The 21,371-nt window shown below is 38.1% G+C and overlaps 1 protein-coding gene across 1 annotated transcript in view; it reads left to right on the top strand.

Moving 5' to 3' along the window:
* The first annotated feature begins 8,525 nt into the window (after positions 1-8,525).
* The window catches only part of STX4 (syntaxin 4), a 1,371,134-nt gene continuing 1,358,288 nt past the window's right edge, over positions 8,526-21,371 (top strand). The window contains exon 1 of the mRNA XM_044086236.1: positions 8,526-8,721. Coding sequence (XP_043942171.1) covers positions 8,692-8,721 — 30 coding nt within the window. The 5' untranslated portion in view covers positions 8,526-8,691. The remainder of the gene's footprint in view (positions 8,722-21,371) is intronic.

The raw sequence follows: 21,371 nt of genomic DNA on the forward strand, positions 1-21,371 counted from the left end.
GAGAAAGCTTAGCAAGTGCAGCCACGGATAACCATAAGGTCTTTTACAGCTACATACGTAACCTAAAGGGTAAGACCCAAGCATGTGCAGAACTAGTGACCAACGGTATCAGACCCACACTGACCCCACAGAGATAGCAAACCTGCTAGCAGATAGGAATGGCAAAAATTTCACTTCCTTATCATCTCCTAACTTACAACAAACCTTCCCTGAAACTTACGTCCCCCCACCCTACATATCTGAAGACCAGGTCTTCAAAACCTTGTCCAAAGCAAAAAATACAGCCTCTATAGGACCAGACAACATACCAGGCTGTCTTCTAAACAGGCTAAAACATGAACTAGCATCACCACTAAGTACCATTTTCAATCATAGCCTAACCACAGGCTTTGTTCCTGAGGAATGGAGAACAGCAACAGTTATTCCCCTCCACAAAGGTGGCTTAGCAACAGAACTGGGGAATTACATACCCATATGCCTGCCCAGCCTCATCTGTAAGGCCATAAAGGCCAGTTAGACTAGCCCGGTCAACAAATGTAAAATAAATAAAAATAAATAAATAATAAAATAAAACGTATCATTATGGACCTCATAAATAAAGACATAGTCGACCTCAAAACCCTGGATCCTATCGAATTCGGCTTTGTGAAGAGCAGTTATTGCCTGTTAAATCTGGTGGATTTCTTTGAACATGCGACCATGGCCACTGATGAGGGCAAATCTTTGCAAACAGCATACCTGGACCTGGGAAAGGGTTTTGACACAATTCCACATTCAGGCATTACCAATAAACTTAGCAAACTGAATGTAAACCCCTTCTTTGTACGATGGGTTGCTAACTGGCTCACAAACTGGGCATATATCATATATCAAAATGGGTGATGTAGATCAGTGTGTATATTGTACCTCATCAGCCACTGTGGCTAGATAGCATGGGCATATAAGTTACTGACCATGTGCGAGATTAGTGACATTTTATATAGTCAGTCAGTGTGACTGCTAGCTTGAATGGAGATGCACACGACTATGTTAGAAGTAATGTGTCAGTAAGCTTATGAAGTTCGAAGTATATGTTCCAGTTACAGCTCGTGATGTGTTTATGTACAATAAATTACTTTAACCCATACCATGCCTCAATGTCTCATTTAAATACATGAGACATGTGACACAGTGTCAGAAGTGGGATCTGAAGTTGAAGCAACTCGCAAACCATGAGGCACGCAGTTAGAGTTAGAGTAAAATACAGGAGTGAACTTGCAAACATGCGAGTGGTTATTTGAAAGTACTTAAATTCGTTTAAATGATTTTCAGTTGCCTAATATGTGGCATTGTATGTGAAGTGTTCAAAATAATTTCAGAGTTACTCTAAATGTCCAAAATAGCGACATAATGACTAAAGTGTTTGAAATAATCTCTGAAGTGTTTAAAATGTTTGAAAAGGCTATAATGTCTGAATTTTTTCAATATACAACTTTTTCACGGTAATTAAGATTTTTCAAAGTGTCCGGAGTGTTTGAGGTATTTGCAGTATTAAAATAAAGCATTTTTGGAGAGATTGTTATGCATTTGGGCATAATAACAAGTACCAGGTCTATACTTGTGTTTAAAAAGAACTTTGTTGTCATGGCAGAGAAATTTCACAGACCTGAAAAGCTGGTGTTTGATAATAATAAGGGTGCATTTTCTGATAAAGACCACATACAAGAGCATTTATACTTCTCAATTTAGCTGGCGCAGAAGCCACTGAGCGAGAACGTTCATTTGTGTATGCATCTGCTGTGCATGCAGGGGAGGGGGAAAACTCCCATACTGTGATACAAGCTGAAATGTGGGAAGACCCCGGGTGCTTAAAATGTAAATTTAAAGAAATGTGTAACCCTCACATTAATATTACAATGGAAAGACACAAGTTTTGCACAAGAAATCAAAAGCTTGGTGAAACTGTTGCATTATACATTACCAACTTAAGAAATAAAGCTAAAACATGCAGATTTAGTGATCTACGAGATGAGTTAATAAAAGACTTGTCTTGTACATGGTGTTAATAATGATGCACTTTGAAAGATTTTGCTTCAAGATAGTGAATTAACATTGAGCAAAGCTATTGAGATTTGTCAAATACATCAGTTTACAGAAAAGCATACGAATATACTTACGAATGAGAAAAGCATGTTTGCAGTATCTGCTAGTATGAATGTAGAGAAGTGTGCAATAGAAAGTTAAGATGAAACAGAAATATAAACTGAAGGGCAGTGCCACACCGACTTCATTAACTGTCACAATTGTGGAGGCAGTTATGAACCTAAACAGGAAAAGTGTTAAGCTTTTGGTCAGCAATATCAGAAATGTAGAAACTGGAATCATTTTAATGGCTTTGCAAGTCTAAAGTGCAGCAGACCTATGTTAAAAGAGATTATCCGAAGAAGGTGAAAAACTTTATTAGTCAAGGATGGCCAACACGACAAACTAGTTTACCACTTGACATTCAGCATTATTTTCCTTAGAGATGAGCTCATGATGGAAGATGGAATCATCATGAAAGGTCCAAAAGTGGTAATTCCTAGAGCATTACAACAGAAATATGTAGAAATTTTGCATCGTGGTCACCCAGGTACTGATTCAACCAAAAGAAAGGCAAGAGGCATTGCATTTTGGCATTCTATGTCTAAAGATATAGAGAAAGAAACTCTAGCATGTTTAATTTGCAACTGTACCAAACTGCATCAACAAAAAGAACCACTTCAGCTACACCAGATTCCTGATGTACAATGGTCGATGGTTGCCACAGATATTTTTGAATGGAATGGTCAACATTACTTAGTGTTAGTAGACTCTTACTCAAACTGCTTTGAAATTGACCTACTTCCTAACTTGATTTCTGCCAAAGTCATTACAAAACTGAAGAGACATTTTTCTGTCTATGTTAGACGACAAAAAGTCAATACATGACAATGTTGCACAGTTTACAAGTCATCAGTTTAAGAAATTTGCTGAATCGTGGGACTTTGCTCATATTACCAGTAGTTCTGAGAATCCACAATTCAATGGGTTAGCTGAACATGCAGTTCAGACTGCAAAATGTTTGTTGGAGAAATCCAAGAGAGATGGTACCGATGTTTTCCTTAACTTACTCAATCTCAGAAACATTCCTTGAAACAATTTGCTTGGTTCACCTGCTCAGAGATTAATGTCCAGACAGACCAGAACAACTCTACCAATCAGTAAACGCAAAGAAAAATAGAGTGATCTAGACAGCTAGAAAGCTCAGCTTTCGAGAAAATGTCAGTGACAAAAGCTGTACTACGATATGACCATTAAATCCCTTAGACCATTACTACAAAGAGAAGTTGTGAGAATGCAAGCATCTAAAGAATATGACAGAGTGAGAATCGTGAAAAAGATTTGTGAAGAACTGAGAGTTTACATCATACAATCTGAAGGAATGGATTTCAGAAGGAACTGAAAATGTGCTACCTGTCTCTGAACCAGTGACACAGCAGATTGCCTGTGCCAATGACTCTAATTCCCAGAGTGACTCTACAACTGTTCGAATTCAAAAGGACAGTGTGCTTTCTTCAAATAATTTTGATGTAATCCATGATGTTCCAGGTGTAAAACAATCCCCAGATACTGTCCCTGTTGCTAAACCCAGTTAAATTTTCTATGTTAGCAAATCTGGTAAAATTTCCAGAGCGAATCCAAAATACACAGGAACTTGGACTCAATTTTATTTGTTAAAATGTTGATATATTAGCTAGCTCTCAAAATTTCTTTGTTCTCCTATATGCATGCACACAAAATTAAAGAGGGATGATGTCGATTGATGTGTATATTGTACCTCATCAGCCACTGTAGCTAGATAGGACGTGCATATAAGTTACTGAGTACGTGTGAGATCAGAACCATTTTGTATAGTCAGTCAGTGTGATTGCTAGCTTGACTAGAGATACACATGTGAGTGTGTTAGAAGTAATGAGTCAGTCAGTAAGCTTATGAAGTTCGAAGCATATGCTCCAGTTATAGCTCCTGATGTGTTTATGTACAATAAATGACTTAAGCCCATACCGTGCCTCAGTGTCTCATTTAAATACACGAGACGTGACTGGTGACTCCACATCAACCAGCAAACCTGTTACTACTGAGATGCCACAGGGGTCAGTGCTGGGCCCCCTACTGTTTGGTATATACTTCTCAGAAGTTCAGGTCAAAACTAAGGGGTTGTGGCTGACCAAGTTTGCAGACGACTGTCCCATAACACTATCAAATCAAGAACAGTACCCAAAGTACTCATGAAGTAGTAAGGGACCTGGGATCACAAGTTGACTGCGACCTTAACTTCGACCATCATGTGTCTACTGTAGTAAGAAAAGATTTCTACATAGCACACTTGATTAGTAAAGGCATCACCTTGAGAGCAAATGAAGTTATAACCCCCCTATACTTGGCACTTATCTGGCCCACAACTGAATATAATGCCCCATTTGGCATGTACCATACTAAGCACCTGCAGTAATTTATTTATTTATTTTACATTTGTTGACTGGGATAGTCCGACTGGATACATGTCCATTTTCAGTGGATGCCTGGGGAGAAAAGTTCCAAGGAAAAGAATTAAAGGTACTTTTCCATTAAGCCCTTATCACACATTTTAGGAGCTGTATTGGGAGCTATGGTTTTGCTTCACTCTGTGGTGCCTTGCTTGTTTTATATTTATCCTAAATTATTATTTTTTTTTTTTTAGTTTCACTATGGGGTAATTATCTTTTGGCTGTGGTAGTAAAAACAAAAAATGCCCACGCCATAAAAACCCATATAGATGCAATGTGAACAAGAGAAAGCACCCCAACTGCAAAAATCAGTCCAGGGAACCAAATGTACAAATGTGCAGAATGCTAACCTACCCAAGTTTGAATGAAAATCTTAACACTAAGATGAATGGTCTTTCTGCAACTAAAAAGGTACACGTTGACATATACTCCAGTTCTGTCAATTGTTGGAGGGGGAGTGTAAGTTCTTCTGCAAATGTCTATTCACTTCAGAAACACGCGTTACACTTTTCACTTTCTTAGTAGTCTGGGTTGAGGAATCAGGCGTTGTCTATTAAAATTAGGTTTTGTGGTCATTTTCATCAAGAGATTAGAAGGCAGCCTTTATGAATTTTTGTCGTCATTGCTGGTAAGTGTTTTGCTTTGTGTCCATTCCCGAAGTTAGTGAAGGTAATGCAGTGGTATTACAGTGGTGCAGGTAAAGTGGGCGTGTGTTGTGAATATTTGTTCTACGCCTCCTCTTTCCTTGATCCCGATAAAATAAGCATGGATGCCAAGTGTCAGGTACTTGAATTATGAAAAATACCATTGGTAGAAGCTGTTTGTAGACCATGTGTGTGTACATGGCTAGACACGTATACAAATTGCAGCCCATTTATGTTGGTGCATCTCATGTATTTCACTGCAGCGATGAGGTTAGATGCTGCACAGATATGTGGACTCGTCTTAGGTTGTGACAACAGTCAGTTGTAGCAGAATAAATCTTAAAGGAGAACCACATCCAAAAACTGACAAAAATAAACATATGTTTTTCAGCACAAAGCCCTGGGGAAAGGAACAGGGCGAGACACTCCAGTCCGGGTCCCATGACCTGTGGTAGGCGTTTAACAGAGAAGTACCGAATTAAAATTACAAGATAAACAATTAAGATTACAGATACAGTATATACTGTGGTTACATGCTTAACAAGTTGTACAAATTCCAAAATTTCGAGAAAATACCAGGGATAGATCCAGTTTAAGAAACACAACTAAGCTCTATTACAGTTTTTAACTCATACTAGAGTAGAGTTAGTCAAGTTTGGTACATTGACATAGCCAGTTTAGTGTCAAGTATTGTTTAACTCTTACCTTAAATTGACTCAGGGTGGTAAGTAAAGTAATATCAGCTGGGAGTGAGTTCCAGGATCTACCTGCAGCGTTGGCAAAGAGAGAGTCCCCAGCTAAGTTGTTGGTTTTGATAGACTGAACTAGCAGTCTGTTAGAAGAGCGAAGAGGCCTGGGATTGTTATAGGGAGTGATAATGTTTTTAAGTGCAGGAGTATTGTCTGGATTGTAAAGGATTTTATAAGCCATAACCAGTTGGCTATACTGGATCAAGCAGGGCAGTTCTAGCCACCCAAGCTGGTTTAGATTGATGCAGTGGTGTGTCCTATAAGGTAGACCAGTGGCAAATCTGGCAATGTGGTTGTAGCAGATGGAAAGTTTATTAAGAACAGACTTGTTTAGATTAGAGACTAAAGGGGATGCGTACAGGAGAGTTGAAAGTAGATGAGAGCGAGCTATGGCAATTCTAGCAGGTGGGGTTAAGAAGGCTTTTATCCTGTAAAGTGATACTATTTTTTTATTGATGGTTTGATTAACATGCAGGTCTAATTTAAGATTATCTATGGTAACACCTAGTAGTTTTGTAGAGGTGTCTGGGGAGATTATAGTGCCATTATTGGAATGTATGGTAAAGGTAAATGCAGTGGATTTAAGGGTTGGTGAGTAAAGTAACAGTTTTGTTTTTTTTGGGGATTTAAGATCAGATGACGACAAGAAAGCCAATTTTCTATTATGTTGAAGGTGTTATGTGTAGCTGACCATAATTCTGTCTGGGATGTGGCTGAGCAGATCAGGGTGGAGTGGTCAGCATATTGGATACAGCTGACTTTTGGGATAACAGCATAGAGGTCATTGATGAAAAGAGAGAACAGAAGGGGCCCTAGTATAGAACCCTGGGGTACACCAAGGGAGTTGGGTAGGAGGTAAGATAGTTTGTTTTGCCAAAGGCAGCCTGCTGTCTGCCACTTAGATAGGATTGGAACAATTGAAGGGCTTTAGTATCTAGACAGAGTGTTTTCAGGGTGTGGATTAGAAGTTTATGATCAACCATATCAAACGCCTTGGAGAGGTCCAGGAAGAGGGCAGATGATATTTTATTTTGGTTGTGATTATGGTTTATGGTGTTGGAGAAGCTAGTAGGGCTGAAGTAGTGCTGTGGTGAGGTCGGAAGCCATGCTGGGAGTCTGCCATAAGGTTATTCTGGATTAGGTGGTGCAGCAATTGTCTGTGAATACATTTTTCCATAATCTTTGCAAGTGGAGATAGTATAGTGATTGGCCTGTAATTAGATAGTGCAGTAGAGCTACCTCCTTTGTGAAAAGGGATAACATAAGATAATTTCAAGATGGTGGGGATTTTGGCTTCTACTATGGCTCGAGTGATTAGAATTGAGATGGGGGTAGGTAATGGCATCGGCTGCTTTTTGCAGATACTCAGCAGGAAGTATCTACAGTAGAACTAGAGAGACTTCAGAGGTTTCTAACAAAGAAGATCAAGGGGCTCCAGTATGTGCCATACACAGACCGGCTAAAGGCCCTGTCACTACACTTTGTATCGTATAGACTTCTTAGAAGAGACTTATGCCTGTCCTACATGGCAAGCCAAGACCCAAACCTACTGAATTTGCTGCATATTTGTAAATAAAACGGGAATAGGGTTACCCGTTCCAGGGACCTAAATATGGCCTGTAAGTTAAATAGGACATGCTGGAAGGACAGATTTATCTCCCGGCGACTGCCACGTCTTTGGAACAGGCTACCAGTAAAGGATCCTGGAGAAGTGGATGGGGCACTGTAAATTCTTACCAGGGACAGAGCCCACAACCCTCCTGAACATGGGCAGTCAACACTAAATACAATCTTGGGTACTGACTAGCATTTTTATGGTATTATATTGGGATTAAACAGCTTGGCCTAAAATGACCTCCGGGTCGATAGCCTAGTAATCTGATTTTATAAAATTATCATGATTCAATATTATTTACAATAGGTATTTGTTAAAAATTTTAAACATTTATCTGACAATACATTCGAGTGTGGAACAGCATAGAACGTAACATTTTTATAATTCAAAATAAGGTACAGTCATCATAATGAAGAACAGCTGGGAATGCCTGGCTCCGAGCACTTGACTGAATACAATGCTTATTCTTCGAAGTCTGAATAATCCAGGGAGGTATGTCCAGGGCTGCAGGGATTGCCGTTTTTGCCTCTTTGCGCTTGACTGTGAAGTTCCTTACTGGGATGTCTGCATTGCCTCGGGTTTTCGCAGACTGTTGAATGGTCATTCAAGATGTACGATGTAGGTTCCCTCACGATCTCCAAAATCGTCTGTTCAGTGTGCTTGAAGAAAACGCTGTTTTTAGCGATCTACTGGCGTCCTGTCAAGCATGAGCTCTCTGCCTTCCTCCCTTTTAGTGCCACGTACTCGCCAGCTTCCCCACGGCCTCCATTGGTAAACGCTTTAATTATACCTAAGACGTTTTATGAAAACCGTAGTGCTGTGTATGTGGCACAAGCATCATTCTAAATAACAATACGTACCTCCCATTTAACAAGTTTGGAAATATAGTCCCCCCTCCCCCAAACAAAATAAAAATAAATAAAAGTGTTGTAACTACTCCTCCTCTCTAGCAGCAGCAGGCGGGGTTAGTTTTCTGAGCATGCTCATTGTGTAACTTCCTACTCGCTCGCGGAATGCGAAGAGTAAACTGACCTTAGGAAGTAAGAAAAAGAATATCCGAAAAGGAGTGTATGGGGAGGGGAAAGGGTTAGTTTCAGAAAGAAAAGAGTACTGATTTTTTTTTTTTGGTTGCAAACATGCGGGACCGGACGCAAGAATTGAGAGCTGTAAGGAAACTAAGTTTTGTTTCAGTTATGCGTTGCATTCTTCACTTTGCTAAAAGTACGAAAGATGATACCCACGTACACATACATAGTCTTACAAAGCAGTGGTAGATAAGTAAATTCATACAGTCTTTCACAGTGTATATGTCGCTTAGAACTATTACACATGTGGTCTCGTGTAAACAGAAGCAGTGTAAACTTTTTAGTGCTTTCATTACGGAGAATAGACACTAGGTCCAATGTTTCTTGGGATATGTGGAATGTAGTATTGAAAGCATCTGAAAGAAAATCACAGCGATATGAGACCAGGAGGATATAGTTAAGACATCCTGAAGAAAGATAGTGCATCGTTGTCATATTGTTGTAATATGTTTGTATTTATGAAGTGGTAGGTGATTGTGGTGATGCTTGTGGAATTGCGTTTGTTTGAGGGTTGTAGTGGTTACTTGACAATTATTATTACTATTGTCTTGCTGTTTGGGAGGTTTCTTGCGCCACTATCAGCTTTCTTACGTTCTTTTGCAATGGTGTTTGTCTCAATGTATCTATAAACAGAGAAGTGAAATTCTGCGTTGTGTTTTGCCTTGTTTACTGACAGAGCTGCCTATTTTCGTCATTGTAAAGCGGTGTATTAAATTATAAATAGTACCAATGGCAGGGGCTTCCCATCTATCCAAGTGCCCAAAGTGGGACTTTTTTTTGTAGAAACGAGATTTTGCAGGACAAAACATACCCATGGCCAATGCAAAGGACTGTATTTTTTGCTAGAATAGAAGCTTATTATATTGGTATTTGAGTTGCTTATGCTAATTCATATCACGTTTTAGATACAAAATAACTGTTTTATGCAACTGTTAAAGAAAATTTGGGAAATATTTTATTCTTAAAATCCCAGGACGCTTGCCTTTTTTTTTTTTTTTTTGCAGGCCACAGCTACCCAAACAGGGACTGCCCTACATAGAGAGGGGCAGGTGGAACCCACCCTGTAAACCAGTGGTAGAGCTCCTACTGTCCCTTATGCTATTGTATTCTCCATATGATAATTTAAGACAGCACCACCCCATAAAATAAATGTACTGCTCCTAAAAATCTAGATGTCATTCTGTTCTAGGAGAATTAGACTGTACTGAGGGGGGCTTCAGATTATATTACTTCTTTGGTTGTTTCCCCATCCTGCAATGAAAGTATTGTGCAGTTCTGTGATAAATTGTGAATGTGTGGTGCTGTAAATAAATTGACACCACAAAATGATGCTTGATGATTGCTGAGTGCCAGAGTGTATACTGCTATGTTATCTTGTGGTGGAAAATTTGAGGGTGAGTTTGTGAAACCCCTATATTGAATTTCACATGAGAGCACGTTTTTTTTCCTTGTTTAGCTTTGCTCAAGCTTGTACCTTATAGTATAGAACAACAGATTGAACTATTAAAACTGTGTGTATATGTGTATGTATGCATAGGGTATTAAGTGCATTGGCTGGTTACTTGTGGTCTGTAATTAATCTATGTGAATGGCTACCTGTTTCCTAAAGGATGTTAATTCTGCCTTGGGGGTTTCTCGGGGGTGCTGTGCTTCCCCTACTAAATAGTATGAATATCTTCCAGAGTCACACCATTTGTGGAAAAGGGGAGCCACATTAGTTGAGTCCTAAAACTGATGATTCAGACGGTATAACTAGTAAGTATAACTAGTAACTATACTGTTTGTGTAGATGGATAGATTGGATATAACAATAGACAATATACGAGAAGAATGTAAAAAAAAAACATTGAGTGATGTTGTCAAACAGCAGTCTCTCCTAATATCTGGTATAGAGGATGCAGTGAATGACCTTGATGATAGAATGACTGAAAATGAGAATTGCATAGAATTTGTGCTCAAACAAAATAAGTTATTTTTGGAAAAAATAGAAAACTTGGAAAATAAATCCAGGAGAAGTAACATCAGGATTTATATCTCGGAAAAGGAAGAAGGCAATAATGTGGTACAGTTTCAAAATATTTGGCTGCCAAAGACTTTCCTAAAGCATTGTCTGTTGGTATAGAATGGGCTCATAGAGCTCTCTCTTAACTCTTCTTTAAAGAAAACTTTTCAGTCTCCTAGGTCAATAATAGTTAAATTTTATTCCAGTCAAGACAATGATTTAGTTTTGAAAACTGCTTGGGTAAATTCCCCCATCAAAATAAAGGAATACAGTGTTCTTTTTGACAGTGATTATTCTTCAGCTGTTATGACTAAGAGAAAAGCATGTATTCTTTCATTAAAACCTTAAAAAATTTAATTTAATTAATTTTAGAGTTATGCGCTGGTGGTGCTGCGGTAGCGTTGTCGCCTCACAGTAAGACGCTGTCCTGTTTGATTCTCAGCTAGAGCGTCTTCTGTGTGGAGATATGCGTGAATGGGCGTACCTTCGTTGAAGGTTGTGCGTCAGGGCCGGCAACTCGGCACGTAAAAATCTACTGCCAATCATTAGCGGACCGGAGTTCTGCTGTGGTGACCCCTAACTGGGAAAAGCCGAAAGACACAACAACAACATAGGTGTTTTAAGTAGAAAGTAGACATATTATTCCCAAAATACTATTTGTGTTGTATTTTTGTCACTTCTCTGTCTCCCCCACTGTGTTTGTGTGTGTGTATATGTTTATATATTCATTTGTGTATGTGTGCATTATTGTAGATAGATATATTATACATAGATTATTAAATTTTATAGCTCGTGAGACTTTGTGTATTGCATGTTTTGACATTTGTAGCTATGGGTGTCTGGAGTCAGAATAGTGGTTTGATCGAAGTATGATACATATGGGCTTTGATGCGTGTTGGTTGCTGCTTCGATGAAGACAGTTACATTTTCTTAAAGGACAGCAAAGGATTCTCTTATTAAATGTTCAACCTCCCTGTCCATTTGATTCTCTTATTAAATGTTCAACCTCCCTGTCCATTTTTTTTCCTATTTACTGTCCCTGCTATGAATAAACAACAATACAACATTTAAAATATTTTAAATTTACTGCTTCTGTCAACTAGAACAGTACCTGACTGTACTTTGGTTTCACTTTCAAAAAACTTTAATCTCACCCTGGAAAGCTTGCTGTAGTCTCCAATTCATTGATGTCATCAAGGCCAATGAATGCAGGTATTTCTCTGGCGAATTCCCTCCCCAAACTAACATTACCATGACTGTCCTAAAAACATACCCATGCTGTGGTGTCGCAGCTCCCTGGTCCTTCTACCCATACAGAAAGTAAAGGCTAGAACAAGGAAACCGTATACGAGTCAAGTCTCCTGCTGTGATCTGTCAATCACAGCAGGTAACAGTTCAAATTACCCTTAGCACTTTGACGGCTAGGGAGGTTAGATGTGAAGGGGCTTGGGAGATGAGTCAAAGCAGTACAATTCAGGCTTCACAAAAGACAGCAGTTTAGCCATTCTAAAAAGAAGCAGCAGTAAAAAGCACTTTGAAAGTCTGTTCTGTGACATTTGCACTGTTTGATTTTTAAATAGTCACTGAATGGCATGAAATGTTATTTAAAACTAGCTGACTGAACGACAGCAGTGTATGCATGTAAAAATCAATGCAGTGACAGGAGCTTTAGGAAGAGAGGCCTGCGTGATGTAATTTTTTACAGACAGGCATTGGATTGTGGGATACATAGAGGTAGACTAAACAATCGGAATTACTTCAAGATGCTAGACCTCATGAGGTCAGACTCAGAAATTGCATATAAAAATATTTAAAAACCTGTAAATAGTCCCAGAGTGGTGTTAAAATGTAGAAAACGCCAAACCATGATGAAATAATTTTTTTTTTTTTTTTTTTTGAATCTGTGGGTGTGGTTCTAATTTAACAGTGCTGTTGTTTTGTTGTTTAATTGATTTCTGAGGTCTTTTTGGCTTTGTTTTTTATTGGGAGGGTTTACAGTGGTGTATGTGTGGCAGTCGCTGATAGTTGCTGGGGTTGGATTGACAGCTTTATGTTTTTTTTTGTTTTTTTTTTTTCAAAATAGCATTCCAGTTTAAAAAACACTGTTCCTTACTGCGATCATAAGCCATTTCTGCTTGTTGATTCTTCTATATGCTATAATTTCCTGCTGGAATCTTTTGAAAATCTCTGAAAAGCCCTTGGTTTTGTTACGAGTATTTCATTTAAAGTTGTCAACTCGCTGTAAGTGTCTAGGCAGATACTGTATGTGCACATAGGCGAACTTTGACACTAAATGCTAACCTGGAAATTCAAGAATTGGAATGTTAAGACACATTGTTGACATTTTCATGCGTTTAATTAAAGGTTTAATAGTTAATTATTAAAGGTTGTGGGACTTCTTTCTGATATACATTAAGGTTATTTATAGCATATAGTCATTTGAATGAATATTTTAATTACTATGAGTGTGTCTATTTTGGATAGTTGACTTTATAACATGCTTCTATTCTTTCATTGTGTTTTTAGGTAAAATAATATTTATGATATTTAATTGTTTTGTACATAAGATCTTAACGTTGTTGAAGTCCTAGTGAAGTCTCAGCCATTGTTTTAGAGTTGGAATTTTGTAAATGTTAAATAGGTGGGTTTTATGTTGATGGCAATTAATTTTGACTATCATTATATTGAGAAATTTTGTCTAGTTAATTCTTGGTAAAGTCATAAAGTTGGTGTGGAGGTGTTCCTGCTAATATTATATGGTACACACATTGTATCTGTTTTTGTAATAGATACTGCAGCGTATATTTTCATATTTTAGGCGACCTGTGATGTAGATACAGTGATCATACGTTTGTAGAGTTGAGTCTGATAGGTATATGAGTACACCACATTGTTATCATATAATCCTAACATATAATCCTTATATATATTTTATTACATTTATTTTTGATCTCGTATATTTTGCATGTTAATAGTGGGTTTTGTGTTGACATATTTTATTCACTATATTCTGTATTATATATACATTGTTTTGCACTTTCTAAACCTGCCATATCTAGCTTAGGTGTCTGTGATATTTTAGTTTAGCATCTGGAAATAGTATGCTCACAGTCAGTGATGCAGTTTGGTTTTAGGTCTAACTTAGAATGAGTATATAATTTCAGATAAAAAAAAAAAAAAACTTTTGGAAGAAAAAGCCTAAAAGGCAACAGGACATAAATGAGCTATGTAATGTAATGTTTGAGTGAGAAAAATTGGGTAGATTATATGTGATGTGTAATGTTTTCAGCTGGGAGTGTGTCAGTATGGTTTGTGATGAAAAATGCTTGTTACTAGGGTTGTGTCAGCTTGGTGTGTTTTCAACAATATAAATGTATGATTGCCTAGTAAATGAGTTAATGAAGATGTTTCTTGTTTAAAAAAAGCAGGAATTGAATAATTTGTGTTATATTGCTTAGGTTATATGATCTATAGCAGTACATGTGTTGTGTAATGTTTGTTAATATAGTTTGATTACTTTTAATCACAAGTGATAATTCAGTAAAGGCATTTGAAAAAAAAGCTATTGGAAGAAGTGAGACCTTATTAGTAGTGATGATATGTTATGGGGGCTCTTATAGAGTGATTTAAATGGATGCAGAAAAGATTTAAGACATCAGTCGTTAATTTCTCGAGAGTAGCCTTTTCAAGGAGCTGGAAGGAATTTTCACATGCTCTCTGCCTTCAAATGTCTACTGTTTATTATAGTCATTTCGGGGGTTACTCTGTCATAGAAAAGAGTAATGACTCTCTTCAAAGGTTTTTTTTTTTTACATTTTGTAAGTTAAATATGAGTTTTGATGAATCAAATCAATATAATTATTTAGGATCATAGTTTTAGTGGAATTTGGTAATCAAATTGTAATAAGGGTTTGCATAAGACACCTATATGAAAGTAATTTTGTCAGTTTTGTGGCTGGTAAGATGCTAGGTAGATAATGCTACATTTCATGTCAGTGTTGAACGTTGGGTAATATATACAATAAAATATGATTCTGTTAAAGGAGTGGTACATACAGCAAGAGGAATGTACAGCTCTCACCCTCCCCACTATAGTAATATTCACATGCAGGGACTTGGAATTACCCTCACTATAGTAAAAGCATCATGTCGAATCCCAGCTGTATCCACTATAGCATTGTCGTCTGTTTTCTTTTTCATTCATGTGTTATCGCCGAATTTCCTGATTTTTAACTAGAGGTCAATATTAAGGATTGCTAGTAATATTTTATAATTATTTTCCTGATGTTCAGATTATTGTGAATGATGTGATGTAAGTTGTTGAAATCAAAGTGTGTTATATTGTGTGTTCAATGTTCAGTGTCCCAGCTGTAGCCATTATTGAACTTCTGCAGTAACTTTGATATGATGATAGGTAATCTGTCAACACTGTGGTGGGTGATACTTTATTACTGAACAGTTATGGTCATCATATAATGTTCTAAGTAGTTCTTGGTCTTATTGTGTTCTGAAGAGTTCAGGAATAACTTATTAGTGCTTTGAAAAACTGGTAAAGTTTTATAAAATTGATACACAGTTTTGGTTATGTTTATTACTGGATTAGTACAAAATGTTTATATGGAAGGCATTTTGTTTTCTCGTGCGTGTGTGTATATATTTTTATATGTAGTGTGTGTGTGTGTGTGTGTGTGTGTGTGTGTGTGTGTATGTATATGTGTATATATATATATATATATATATATATATATATATATATATATATATATATATATATATTGCACACACACAATTTTTTTATATATATATGGGTCCCCTTCAGAATTTCAAAGCTTAAAACTTCAAAATTCATATGATTGGAGACCATATGATTGAAGTTTTAAAACTTCGAAATCCTGAACGGAGATCAGCATACAGCGCGGAACAGGAGATTTCCCTTTTCCTCACTGTAGTGCGATCTCGGCGTTGGTATATTTAAGTAGCAGGGGGTGTGGGGGTGCAGGGGGACTTGCCCCTTGCAAAAACATGTTTTGTGTTGTGTTGACTGCTTTTTTTTGTGGGGGGGGGGTCAGAATTTCGAGATTTCAAGATCGATATTCTGAACCTCGGGATTTTGGTATTTTGAAATTCTGAAGTGAACCCATATATATATTCTGATAAGCTTTTCTAATGCTGTATGATTTTATAGCATTCATTAGTTTAATAATAATTAATATAATTTATATGTGAGTACTTACTGTTGTGTGAAGAAAACTACAATAAGGTCAATTTTTTAGAAGCAGTTGCATTTGATTGATCTTAGTTGCATGGTGATGTTGGGAAGTAGTTTGTATGATTCGTCAAACTAGGAAAATTTCATTCCATGTTAGGGTGTTTTAGTATTATCATATTGATAGTTGTTTTTGTGATTTTGTCCATCACAAGATGTTCTAAAACTGTCATTATGCATTTCAGTTTCTTGTCTTTTAGTTACTGTTATAACTTGTAATATAAATGTTGTACTACAAATGCTTGTCTTTAAATATCAATGGTTTTAATAGTTCTTTAAAGAGGAGTAGTTTTATGTATTTAAGACTTCATAAGGTTTATAGTTTCAACTCCTTTCTTAGATAAAAGTACAAACAGATTGATCTCAAAGGAATATTAAGTCTTGTCTGCTTCTCAATTTGTATTTTAAAAGTAGTACACTTATTTTATGGAGAAATACATCAGTTAGTAGTACACTTATTTTATGGAGAAATACATCAGTTATGTTTAGAGAAACTGATACTTATTTGGATAAAAATGGCATTTTATGTTTGGCCATAGTTTAAATTAATAAAATTATACCTTTAACTGTTGGATGCCAGGAATTGGTGCTAAAGTTGCATAGAAAAAGTTAGAAATTATAACCTTGTATAAGAGAAGAGATATGGTTTTGGCTGGTGATTTTAATTGTATTTTGTTAGAAAAAGATTTTACATCTAGTAAGAAGCATAAGATTTTATCAGATAAATATGTATTGTTTTATTAATTCAATGAATTTTAAAGATATGTGTGACTTGAGATTGTCTAGTCCCTTAATTTATTTATTATTTTTATAGATTTGGAACGCAGACCAATACTGAGTAAGTTTTTTACTTCTGGTGGCTTATTTTCAAGCATCAGTGATTGTAAAAATAATATATCTTGCCCTCTTTTTATGATCATATGTTGAAAACTAACAAATTAATACAATCTCATAGACTCCCTGCATATCTTCTTAAAATAAGGATTATAGGAGTTTACTAGGCTATCGACCCAGAGGCCATTTCAACCTTAGCCATTTCATTCCAATGTAATACCATAGATACTCTAGTCAGTACACAGGATTGTATTTGGTAATGACTACCCATGTCTAGGAGGGTTGTGGGCACTGTCCCCGGTAAAAATTTATAGTGCCCCATCCAGGTTCCTTTTGAACAGTGTCATAGAGGTTCTTTGTTTCACTTGAATTGGTAGCTTATTCCAAAGATACTGCAGTCACTGGGAAACAAATTCTGTCCCTCCAGCATGTCCTTCCTATTCAAGTTGCAGGCCATATTTAGGTCCCTGGAACTTACAGATGTACAGCAAATTCATTAGGCTTTGGTGTGAGATTGCTCCTTAAGCCAGGCGTAAGTCGTCTCTAAGAAGTCTCTATAGTACAGAGTATAATGATGGGGACTTTAGTCGATCTGTGTAAGGCACATGCTGGAGTTTCCTTATCTACTTTCTTAGAAACCTATGAGGGTTTTCCAATTGCTGCAGGTGCTTTTTTACGGTACATGGCAAAAGTGGTGTTATACTCCATTATGGGGCTGATTGGTGACTAGTATAGAGGAGTTATAAACTCATTTGCTCTAGAGAAAATGCCTTTACTTACTAATCAAGTGTGCAGTGTAGAAGGTCTTCCTTGCTACAGTAGACACATGGTGGGCAAAGTTAAGGTCACAGTCAGCTTGTTATCCCAGTTCCCTTACCACTTTGTAGGTACTTAGGGTATTGCTGATTTGATGGTGTGAAGGGATATTGTTTTTGCTGAAGGGAATGATGATGCATTTCTTTGCATTCAGTTTGAGACCATGACTAAGACACCAGTCGTTGGTCTGCGTAAGACCCTTCTGAAGTATACTAACATCATTTGGGGATTCAGTAATTGCACCTAATTTGCAGTTTGCAAACTTGGTCAGCCATAGCCCTTTAGTTTTGGCCTGAACTTCATATATACCAAACAGTAGGGGGCCCAGCTCTGACCAGTGTGGCACCCTGCTGGTTGATGTGGAGTCACCCACCTTGATTCAGTTTGCTAAGTTTATTGGTAATGGCGGAGTGTGGATTATGTCAAATGCATTGCCCAGTCGAGGTATGCTGTGTGCACAGATTTGCACTCATCAGAGGCCCTGGTGACATTGTCGAAGAAGTCCACCAAGTTTAACAGGCAGGATCTGTCCTTGATGAAGCTGAATGGGGTTAGATCCAGGGTTTGGAGGTCGCCTTAGTCTCTGTTAATGAGGTCTGTGATGATACGTTCCGTGGCCTTACAGATGAGGCTGGTCAGACTTATGGGCTTATAATTCCCTGGGTCTGTTGCTAGGCCATCTTTCTGAAGGGGACTAACTGTTGCTGTTCTCCATTCTGCAGGAACAAAGCCTGTGGTTAGGCTGTAATCGAATAGGGTACTTAATGGTGATGCTAGTTTTTATTTTATTTTATTTAGAAGACCACCTGGAATGCCGTCTGGCCCCATGCAGGCTTTGTTTTTTTTTTGCCTTGGACCAGTGCATTAATGACTTGCTCTTCAGATATGTAGGGTGGGGGGGAGTTGGGGTAAGGTTTGTGATAAGTTTAGAGGGGATAAGGAAGTGAATTTTTAACCAAATCTATCTGCTAGCAAGTTTGCTGTCTCTGCAGTGTCAGAGTGTGTGTGTGTGTGTGTGTGTGTGTGTGTGTGTGTGTGTGTGTGATACTTTTAGTCACAAGTTCAGCACATGCTTAGGTCCTACTGCTTAGTCTACATACGTAGCTGTAAAAGGCCTTATGGTTATCTTTGGTTGCGCTTGCTAAATTTTACTCCGTTACCCTTACAGGAGTTGACATGTTGTTTTATTTGACTGTTGAGGCTGAGGAGGGTACTTTCCCATTGTTGGGTCCTGCTTTTGTTTTCTTGGACAGCAGCTTTTTGCATTTGTTGCAAAGTTTGTTGATGCTGGATGCATACCAGGGTGGCTTGTTTTACTGGGGGCTGTGGCTTTGATTCTTTCTGGAACAGCCAAGTCTATACACTTTTTTATGCAAGTGATTGTACAGGGCTTTAGTGTAAGCTTCAGTGTAGTTACCACTTCCAGCTGGGGTGGGGCTTGGAATGCATTCATACATACCCCTAGGAGGGTATAGTTTGCCTTGGTGAAGTTTTTTAGTCTGACTTCAGCCTTTGGGAGTTCTAGTGTTAGTGCCAGCTAGAAGGTAGCGGACTTGTTGTCAGATTTAACTAATGAGGGTCTGATAGTTGTGGCAGTGCATCTCTCATATAAGTGAAGACCAGCTCTAGTAGTTTCATCTTGTTGGGGTTTGAACAATTTGTTCCAGGGTGTTTGAGTTAACAATATCAAGGAACGTTTGCACTTGTGAGATAAGGCTAGAGTTGGTTTCCCAGTTGATGGTGGGATAATTGAAATCCCCCATAACTAGAGTGTTGGGCAGTATTTGGATTGACTCCAAATTGGTCAAGTAGGCTTCATGCATATCGTAACCCATGGAGGGGATCTATAACTGTCTATGACTTGAATGGGGATCTTACCCACAGTAACCTGAACTTGAGTAACTTCATGGAGTTGTCCTTTCTAACAAGATGGGAGGTGAATTTATCTCTAATATAGATAGAAACACCACCTCCTTTGGTTCGCAACATGCTCGTTTTGCGGTCTGAAGGTATGGAAGGTATTGTAGCCTTGCAAGGCCAAGTTACTCTCTCAGGCCTTGAACCAGGTTTTCTGACAGCACAGACCTCTACATCTTCCAGTGATAGAAGTGCTTCCAGGGTATGCAGTTTTTGGTTTAAGCTCCTGGCATTTAGCAGCATAACCATTATTTTGCTATGACTGGCAGATTTCACGTTGGTAAGTTTTATTTTCAAGACTTTGCCTAAAAAAGGCACTATGTGAGAGGTAAGAACCTTTGCCAACAGCCAAAAGCCTAGTGATGCCAGGTGCAAATCATCTCTGACAAAGCAGTGAGGTTTGTCGACCATAACCTCCCAAGCTGACAAACTGGATCCCCTTTGAATGATGCCAAAAAGTAAGCCAGTTATTAATATCAATAATTTTTTGTTTATACTCTTGCATCATTCTAGGTGAGGGTACTATGCTGCTCAAGATTAGAGAAATACCCACCTGTGACACATACTCAGAGCTCAATCATCTCTTCATATAGTCCAGTGAGGTATGTGGCAGTGGACAGGTAACTGACCGTGACTTCCCCCTTGTCTAACCTGGTGAATGCTACATCCATGTGTCTTACTATGGAGTCTCCAACGACAAGAACATTTTGGTTTTTGAGTATAAATGCCTTATGGGGTTGGTATGTGAGACATTTGTGTTGCTGTCATGGGTGCTATGGGTACTGTGTTAGTTGTAGCAGTATTGTGTTTTGGAGGTGCCTGGCATTTCGGTAATTTTTTGGAGAGAACCTCCGTGTATGTTGATTTGTGTTTATGTACTATGAGCACGAGTAGAGGTGGGTGAGTTGACAACCTCTTCAGTGTTACCGTTTACAGTGCGAGAGAGCAGGGATTTAAGATTTGTGGTGTAGATAACATCTCGCACTCTGTACTAGAGTGAGTTATTAGTAGAGGTTATCAGTGTACGTGAGGCAATTGGTACACTGCCTCAGGAGACCCAAGTTGACAAGGTTGGCAGGAGAAACGAGGGCAGTCCAACTGTCCATAATGCTAGGTTGAAGAACTGTTGTCACAAAGGGGTCTTTTCGGGACAGCTAAAGAAGGTGCTCTGTACATGAATATTTCTGCCATTTTATTTATTTTTTGTTTTTGCTAGTTGTTTAATAGGTCACATCTGACTTACTTCTTAGATTGGAAAAGTACTAAGGATGAGGACTACACTAATGTGCTACAGTTGTATCGAAGGGAATAATTCAGTTATCTGTCCGGATCTGAAACACAGTTGCTCGGGAGTGTGCAGTACTGCATGACGTGCAAAAAACCCCAGAAACACGGGTCTTAAATACCAGAAGCTAAAAACTTTTAAGGACCAATGAGGGTGCTTACTCCAAGCCATAGACCAGCCACCCATTCACCAGACAGGTTCCAGTCAGGACACTTCTCTCACTAGAATGCAGAAGTTCCCTTTTCAATCAAAGATGACCAGGAAAATGTGCTCCGAACAAACTGCCACTACAAACAGACCCAGATGCAGCAAACCTGTATCTGTGTTGGCCTGCAGTTACTAGCCACACTAAAACACTGCTTGGCAGGAAACAGAACAAATGGAACAGATTGCTTTGTAAACCGTGAACAGTACCAGTAGTTACTTAGCAAACAGTGAAAATACCAAAAAGAGCTTCACAAACAGTGAAAACTGCATTAAAATACTATTTAACAGGCACAGTAAGGCAGACAGTTGCAGAACTGCAGTGCAGTTTAGTACACAGTATTAAAGTAGGTGGTGGACAAAAAGTGCAGTAAATAGTATAATCAAGCAAAAACAGGCAACTTATG

The sequence above is a fragment of the Protopterus annectens genome, chromosome 10.part0 (genome assembly GCF_019279795.1).
Source record: "Protopterus annectens isolate FY-2018-M chromosome 10.part0, PAN1.0, whole genome shotgun sequence".
NCBI lineage: Eukaryota > Metazoa > Chordata > Ceratodontiformes > Protopteridae > Protopterus > Protopterus annectens.